At 33.4% G+C, this 9,554-nt stretch overlaps 1 protein-coding gene across 1 annotated transcript; it reads right to left on the bottom strand.

Moving 5' to 3' along the window:
* Positions 1 to 713: 713 nt before the first annotated feature.
* Positions 714 to 5,157, bottom strand: LOC128216275 (uncharacterized). Its single transcript, XM_052922842.1, has 5 exons — positions 5,127 to 5,157; positions 4,593 to 4,841; positions 2,187 to 2,298; positions 1,829 to 1,964; positions 714 to 1,013 (listed from the first exon to the last, which is right to left on the bottom strand). The coding sequence occupies exons 1-5, from the start codon at positions 5,155 to 5,157 to the stop codon at positions 834 to 836; spliced, it is 708 nt and encodes a 235-aa protein (XP_052778802.1). The 3' UTR covers positions 714 to 833.
* Positions 5,158 to 9,554: the final 4,397 nt, after the last annotated feature.

Raw genomic sequence — 9,554 nt, forward strand, 5'->3', positions numbered from 1 at the left:
GGTTTGCAGTGTCTGGGAACATCACTGGCATATTTCTTGTGTATGCTTTTGATGTTGTATTGAACACACCTAGAATAAGAAATAATACAAGCTATGACAAACAAAAATTGGCCTAGTAGTGTTTTTAAGTGTATACAAATTGCTGGATGGTGTCTTTGTGAATATTGGTAAAGCATAGAGCTACAATGTCATGCAATTTCAATATTTTTGTTGGCAAACAGTTTAGTTAAAATGAAGTTAACTAACATACGAAGTTCCACTTTAAATGTAGATTAATCCATTTCAGATTTAATGGATCCTTTAATAATTAAGGGCAATCTCCCCTGTATTTCTACACAACCATTTCATAAGTCTCAACATGTATAGTTTGAGAGACATACATGCCAACATTTTGGAGGAGTTGAACTTCCAAAATCGCACACAATTGTGACAAGAGCTCCCACTGTCACAAAATATGCCCATCCTATTTATAGTAATCAAATATAGTGACAAGTGGTTGTAGCTTACAACCAAATTGAAATTGTAGTAACAGTAAATCAAAGTTTGTTTATCTGGAATAATGACTGAGACAACGTGGCTGGTAATCAATCCCAACTGATATATTCTTTCCATGATCATTTTGACCAAATTAGCTGATGATTGGACAAAAGCTCCTGAGGTTATTCATCAGACAATAATGAATTTAGGTAGGATCTTTAACGCAACAGCAAAACTTTCGAATGTCTGAAGCAATATGTCTGGTTATCAAACATGCTGGAAGCTATTATGACCATACACATGCATTCTGATAACATTTGGTGAAGATTGGACAATGATTATCATAAAGTATACATTTACCTAATGTAGCGCTCTGGAAGGAACTTTTTTACCAAAGTAGTGACCATACTGCTCAATGACCCCATCGTATAGTTGGCCAAGTAGTTCTCTTTAAACTCCTTGTGCTGCCTTTCCAGACCATTTGTAGTGTTCACCCGCACAATCAAATATGTCTGACGGTGGTATTGAACCCATCTCTGCAAACAATAGTTAAATTTTTTTTCTTCAAATCATTGTTAGGGATATTCCAGTAAAACATATAACCCACGGGGGGAATGCAGTTTTTTAAATGGTATATATAGGAGGGTGCCCTTTTTCTCTAATTTGGACCCATATAGGGTAAATTTGCTTCTGTAGGGGGTTGGCATAATTGTAAAGTGCCTTCCCCCCCAGGGGTTATATGTTTTACTGGAATAGCCCTTATGCAATGTAAACAAAATATTGAAAACTCTTATTCTGAAATGTAAATAGATGACCTGAGAGTGACAAATACAATGTCGTGTGCTTATTAAGGTCAATTGAAGGTCAAGTGTTTCATCATGGTACATCCATAATGAAGTTAGGTATAAAACACTGGTCTGAAGCAAGCATAATCAACCATTTTGATGAACAGATAACTGTGTTCTGTTTTAAAATATAAAATAATGTTAATCACCTAGTCAAAAGGCAAACTGTCAAAACCACATTCATGTTTTTAATTGAAGTATTTTCTTCTGTTAAATACTAAATCGAAAGGGTCATATGCTCTCGTAGAATCACTAAAAAGAGTATATTTAAGAACATTTATTTATGAAATAATCTGTATGTATTTCATGTGTAAAATATAAGATATGTATCTGGTCTTAACCACTTATCAGCAACATACAACATACATATAAATGATTTCTTAAAATGTCATAAAATCTCATAAGAAGAACTCTCAAATTCTGACATATTACTTGTAAATAATTATGATTTATTTACTTGATAAAGTGATTCTCTATTAACATAGACACTTGTGCCTTTATATCACCTCTGACACAGATAGCCAGTATCTCTGAAACCATGTGCGGAACTTGTGATTTTCTTTCCAATCTACAGAGTCCTTGAGCGTTTCAACAGCTACAATGAACTCTTCCTCTGACTGAGAGTTGGCAATCCTCCTCAATCTGAAGCAGTTGTACATTTGAATAATGCTTGTGAAAAAATGGTCCATTGCTGTAGTAGTTGATATTTGACATGTTTCTTTGGTGTACTGAATAAAGTAGGTTTTATTTGCCCACTTATAGTAAATAAATTGAAATACAACAACCAAGTATAAAATACACCACACTTTAAATAAAAAAAACAACTAAATTAATTGTTAAGCTTATGCTTTTGTTCAGCTGAACATAATACTAACACTTTTTAGAAGGTCAGCGGATTCTGTAATACCATTGGATGGTCCAACCCAGCGCTGCCAAGCTTGTTCCCGATGGAAGTCGCACAAGTATGTAAAACAACCTGCAATAAGGTACAGATATTACAAATGTGTATATCATTAATTAAGATTCTTACGAAAGTCACATGCAATTCCTAAAACAAGTTTCAATCAAACAGAAAATGTGGCCACTATATAGTTTAGTGACATGTGAAGTGAATGCTCAAAGATTTACTGTATTCCACTATCATCTCAATAGGTAGAAATACCGTGTTTTCTGCACCCTTCTTCCAAGTTAAACTTAGCATCCTTCATAGAAACCATTGTTTTTGACATTTATTCATCATTTTTGGTATATTAAAACATTTGTATTGTGTTTAATCTTATTTGGGAGTAAGAGTGCATCTTTAACAAAGTAATTCTAAGAATTTATCTGGTGTTGTTTTTAATTCCTCAATGTGACCTAGATTCATACTTGACCCGCTGTTTTATAAAGATCTTACAAAATAATGCTGATTTAAGCAAACAAGAGGAAACAGCTTTTGCCCTTTTTAATTTGAATTATTTTCTTTTAACAAACAAAACATTTGCAAAACAAATCATTTGTATCTTGACTTGTCACAAGAAATTCAATTTTTAATAAATATAATTGTGTAATTCAAAATATTGATTAGACGCATGACAGAATTAGCTAGGAGAGCTTTAATCATACCTCACAAGCCTTTATAAGCTTTCAGTTTTAATGATAACTAAGTTACAAAATCATGAATTTTCACCATATTGATCAGAAGTATCCAATAGTCAAGCATAATTTCATTTCATTAAGCCAAGAACATAATTATATTAAATATACTCAACATTTTCTGCAATAAATTTACCTCAATATCTGCAGTCCACATCTCCCTTACCTGGTATTATGTTAATGCAATAATAAAATTCTAATTCAAGAAGAATTTACTTTTGCAAAATATGCGTACTGCTTGCTTTTGGGTGAAAAGGATAATACATTAAATAACTGTACTGCTGAAGGGTTATACAGGAAGAAACAAAGAATATTGCACAAAAGCAGAATTCCATTCAACATATTGAAAACTTGACTCCTGCTTTAGTTAGAAATAATCAAAACTATGCTATATCTGCGGTTAACACACAGCTAAACAGATATCACCTCTGTCTTTTTTTATATGAATAAAATAAGCGCTGAACATCAGGCTCCATTTATTTACTTTTTTATGCAACAATGACCTTTAGACTGCATGACCCATGGTTTATGTGCATTGAGCATCTTTGTTAGGGCTTTTGGCTAAATGTTTCATAAAAAATGTTGGATTTTTTAAAGGCATTGAGAGGGGAAAAAAGGGCTCGGATTTATGATATTGTTCTTCAGCTTGCACAATTGGCATATAAATTTTCGGAAAATGTTAAGAAAGAAAATCAGCCTAAAGGTATTTTAATTGAATTTAAATAAAACCAGGCCAATGGTATCTAAATTGAATTTAAATAAAACCCTTATATGCATTTAGGTGATATCTATAGACCTGACTTTGTGCTTAGCTGCCCAAAGCCTAAAAAAGGTTAAGCTGTATTATGTGTATGTGCTAGCAAAATTTAAAGAAACACAAGAGAGTACAATAGAAAACAAAATAATATCAATTCTGTTTAGATGTAAGAAAAGCGAGTGCTATCACCAAACAAATATAAAAAGAAGACATTGACTACGTCACTAGGGTAAGGGTTAGGGATTATGGTGACTGATTTACACCACATATCAGACTTGAAACAGATTAAACAGCTATTAACAAGGAGATGCACACAGTAAAAGAACGAAGGTTTGTAATCTTTTTCACACATAGCACATCTACCTATCAATAAAGAACATAAATATGAGTACATTTATTTAAAATTTAATTGAATGTTTTTGCTCAGACTTCATTGCCAAATTATCATCTACAAGTTGTTTCTAGTCACTGCAAAATTTATACTTTTAGACCAAACATGAACTGATTTGTGCATCTCCCATCGAAGCATAGAATGCCACTACATATCACTACATTATATAAGCCCTGCTCTGACAATCATTGTCTGATATTACATATGACAAAGGAGAATAAAGGCATCTCATGATGTTTAAGAATACATTGATATTAAGTTAAACTTAGTCTTGTCAAAGCACAGCTCATATTTTAGGTATACATATAGAGATTTATGACATCTTGTTACATCAGAAAATTGTTTAAACCAGTTTGTAATCCTAATTCATTTTTTTATTCGTAAACAAATGACAAGTATTAAAATCAATTTTATCTTAAGTATACAAAGTATACAGTCTCAGTAAATTTTGAGTTAAGTGTAAAAATCATTGAGGAATGTTACATACCTGGAAAAGTATTTTCTATGGCATTGATTTCTTTACGATCATAATCTGTCATGAAGTATGTTGGGTTCCAGGAAGGGTTCCAAGCCTTGAGTACCTGAAGACCTCGCCCAATGTTGTAGGAAGACTCTGACGGCACTATAAAACTTCCAACAACCATATACCCCACATTTGTGTTGACACTAACAAAAAACAATGGGAGGTCATATTTGGTTGTTTTATATGTTGCATCCAAAAGACAGACTTCATGACCTTATTTGGCCAGCAAGCGTTTTTTGTCGCTGTTTTGGTGCACAAAAATAAGTTCTTCCATATGATCCCCTAGCCCGTCTGATTGCGAAGCACTGCAAGCATGTGCACTGCAAAATTGCGGAGAAAAAAATATATTAAGTGTAAGTGTCAAAAGTCTGTTTTTATGCATAAATTGTAATCTAATAGGGCAAATTTTCAATCACTGCATCCTATAGATGAAATTAATAGCGTATTTGGCAATTTCTATCAAGTGGAATAAACAAATATGCAGCTTATCTGGGGTACTGCAATTTGGAACTTCTGTATGAACTTCCATTGTTAGGTGCGATATAAACTTACCTAGGGATATAGTGAAAATTGTCCTGGAGATTTTCAGTCTGCCACTGGTTGATCTGCAACCTTAGATTCTCTTGCTCTTCATCAGAATATCTAGAGAAAATCACGATTTTACAGGCCATTGTGATTTGTTTTATATACACATGTCATTTTAAAAACTGGGCAGTTCTTTCATGACATGGACACACCACAGCAGTATGGTTATCAAATTTATCTCATAAAAGAACAACATTAACAAGAGCTGTCACAGAGACAGCATGTAAACTATTCCACCACTTTTCAGTGTAAGGATTCAACAGTTTTGGCGAAAAATGCATGGATCACTGTTAAATTAGATTTCATTTCAATGCAATACATAACATTATGTTTTTGCTGAGATAGTAACATAAATGTGTTTGCATTATATTTACAAAAAAGTGTTATCTAACTTTATTAATTAAGTAGGTCAGATAGTTTGAAAGACATATCTAATGTTTCAATGCAATACATGTTTTTGCTGAGATATTCACTTTAATGTGGTAACATGCAAAACCTTTACCAGAATCGTAAAGTCAAATAATAAAGGGCAATAATTTTGTATTAAACGCAAACTAGGGTTTTCTAACTTGGTTAAGTAAGTTGGATGGTTGGGTATCATTGTATTAAGTCTCATTGCAATAAATCAAGTAGTTGCTGAGATATTAACCTATGTGTGCTTAGATGCAAAACCTTTACCAGAATTTCTAAGTCGAATAATATAAAGGGCAATTTTTGGCATTAAATGCAAACTAGAGTCTTGGGTGAGTAGAACATCTCTCCTTATTCTTCGAATGGTCGAGCTAAAAATAAAGCATCACTCAAGTTGCTATGCTTATTATAATATCTGATAAATTGGTATAACCTGTTACTTACTTGTCAAGTCTCAAAGTTGCTGACATATGGTTCCTGATGTCCTTGTTTGAAGGGAAATACCGATTGCTCAGCTCTGATACCCCTGGAAAATTTTGCTTGGCGAAAATTCGAAGATGTCTCTTCATCTCTGACACGCTTCGAATTTCTTCTGCAACAAGAGCTTTGATCCTGTTGATGATGACTTTGTCCAATGGCTGAAATATTGATCCAAACTGAAAAAAGAAGGAATCAAAAGGAAAAAGTCATTTCAGAATACATCATGTAACCTTTGGCTCCACTGAATGAATATCACCATCATCATAACATGTCAACAGAGATTAAAATTACCAAACAATACTTATTTGGTCAATATAATGATTTAAATATCTAAAACTGATCAATGACAAAATAACCTTGTTTTTAAATTTATGTACACTGCTTTAAGGTGATTCCTACAATGGCTCAAACCATCATCAAACTGTTAATTATTATCAATGACTTTTAAACCTCAGGTAAGACATCATATGATGACTTCAGAGAAAACAAGCTTAAAAAATAACAGAAGGTGGATTATCTTAACACAAGCTGTATTTCCTATCAAAAACAAGGAAAAAAGGGTATGTGTGAAAAAAAAATCATTTTTAATAAAAGAAGTAACAGTATTTTCATTCTGTTCCTAGTGTTTTTTCTTAGTCTCAAGTTATATAAAAATTGTCAACTTTTTTTAAAAATGATCATACCTCTCCTCTCACATGGTATTTGTGTTCAGCACTTTCTGGGGTAGAGCAATACACCCATGTTCCAACACAGGCATGACTTTGTTCTGTAGATCACTTTTTCAGCCGATCAATTTGTGTTCTACGTTGGTATTTGGAATCAGAGTGTATCTAAAATCATTCCGTAAACTTAAGCTATCACAGAAGTGATGAATTCCCCAGACAAGGCCTGGACACAGGAGTAGTAGAATTTCAACAATCATCACCATAACTCTTGAAAGACAAAGTGGAATGTGACAAAAAAAGTATGTGCATGCTCAGCTCAACAAAAAGGTCCATGAACCTGTGTGCACTACTATTGGTTATAAATATATATATATGCAGACAAGCTTTTGTGTAGCGACAAAATTTTAAGATGAAAAATGAAATAAATGCCTCCCAGGTCATTTAACAAAACAAGAGCCGACGTAAGACAGCGCGCTCGACTACGCCGCTTTGACTTATAATACAATAAGGTTGTAATAATACCAAGTTTGGTCTCTTTATGTCAAACCTAACTAAAATTATTCGATACATATGGTGACTTTGATGCTGCTCTCCCACCAGCCCGCCCAAACAATGAGGCAAGTCATTCAAATAACTTGATTTCCCATTATGAAAATGTGGTTAAGAATATACATATATGCCTTTCAAATAAAATTTAAAAAAATCAAAAAAATCAAGGGCCATAATTTATATTTAGGCTTAAAATGGAGTTATGTTTCTTGTTGTAAGATGGTCGTAATAAATTTTTGAATTTTATCAAGTGCATTAAATGAACGGTATAGAAGTTTTTTTTATTAAAATCCCAACTTACCCTTAACTTATACTTGCTTAAAACCTAAGTCAATCAGGGGCCATAACTTGTATTAAGGATATGGAGTTATGTAACCTCATTGGGTGATGGTCCTGAACAATTGTGTAAAGTATTAAGTTAATTGAATGAAGGGAATAGAAGTTATTATACAATATCCCAACCTGCCCTAAAACTTTAACCTAAGTTCCATAGTCAATCAGGGGCCATAATTTGTATAAAAGATAATATGGCGTTATCTAACCTCATTATGTGATGACTCTGAACATCTGTCTGAAGTATTGAATGGTATTGGAGTTTTAAGTGAAAATCCCAACTTGACCTAAAACTTTAACCTGCCCTAAAACTTTAACCAAAGTCAATCAGGGGCCATAACTTGTATTAAGGATAATATTAGTTATATAACCTCATTGTGTGATGGTCCTGAACAACTGTGTGAAGTATTAAGTCAATTGAACAAAGGATATAGAAGTTATTAATAAATATTCCAACTTGCCCTAAAACTTTAACCGAAGTTCCATAGTCAATCAGGGGCAATAATCTGAGTTAAGAATAATATGAAGTTATCTAACCTCATCATGTGATGGCCCTAAACAACTGCGTGAAGTATTAAGTCAATTGAATGTAGGGTATTGGACTTATAAATGAAAATCCCAACTTGCCCTAAAACTTTAACCAGACGCCGACGCTGGGGCGAGTAGTATAGCCCACCTATTCTTCAAATAGTCGAGCTTAAAACCCTCACAGATTGGAATACATAGAAGTGCATTTAGCAGATCTACTTGACATCACAATGGAAGAGATCTGGACCAATGCTTAACATTTCATATAGAGCACCAGTTGACAGTGATTTTTTTCAGAGAGCTACAAAACCCAGTTGTAAATGCTCTTTTTGGCAACAATTTCACACACTCTAGAGAGGTATTCACCTTATACTGAGGAAACCTGACGATATATCGCAGCATGATGAACGCAGGGCAATTCCATTTGTGGCTAGGCAGGACAAGCTTCCTTCCCTTTTCTTCGTAAGTGTGATCAACCTTAAAGATGAAAACAGTTGTTACTTTATTAACTTTTAATCAGCCTCCAAAACACTGATCATATGCATGTCAGTCTTACCTATGCCCTGACAGAAAAAATGTGATAGTTGTTCACAATGATATAAATCATATAAATTTCAATTTACACTGGAAGCATGGCCTATCGTGAAACTAGGTTTTCAACTTGTTTTTTAAATCAAGGAGGGGCAAAATTGTTTAAATAATAAAGCACAAGTAAACCTGATTGATATTGGTATTGAAATCTTTGTATTATTCCGATATTTACCAAAAAAAAAAACCAGCTCAACACAAATATTCACTTAGTTTAACTATAAATATTGAGATATTGCGTGACATTTTTAATATTGGATTGACCAATTTCATACAAATAATAGGCAATGTTATCAGTTAAATTCATGATTGTATTTCTTCCCATGGAAAGTGTTACTTAATCTGTTTTGTGACACAATACCCCTTCTATCCAACACAGACATGTATACAGGTTTATCGGTTAACTTTAGCTTCATTTAATTGAGTATTCATGGTTACTTTTTATTATTTTGTTATCTCTTTGCCATAGTCATAAAATCGTCAACACCTACCTTTTTTCTGTCTTCATTCTTTTTCTTTTTACCCGATTTCTATCCGGCCCATGAAAACATTCACGTCGCTGCTTCCCAACAATTATAAAAGGAACTCCATCGTAGGAAATTGGGTTCGAGTCACAAGAATGCTCCCTCCAAAAAAATGCATGCTTGATGGATCCAGCTGAATAACAAAAGTAAAGACTGTCAGCAATTTGGCCCCTGTAAGCATATCCTACAACCCTATTTTCATTCTGGATGGATGGGTGAATAATCATTTTTTTACTTCCAAATATGGCCATTTACCTATTACA

Source organism: Mya arenaria, chromosome 14 (assembly GCF_026914265.1).
Source record: "Mya arenaria isolate MELC-2E11 chromosome 14, ASM2691426v1".
Taxonomy (NCBI): Eukaryota; Metazoa; Mollusca; class Bivalvia; order Myida; family Myidae; genus Mya; species Mya arenaria.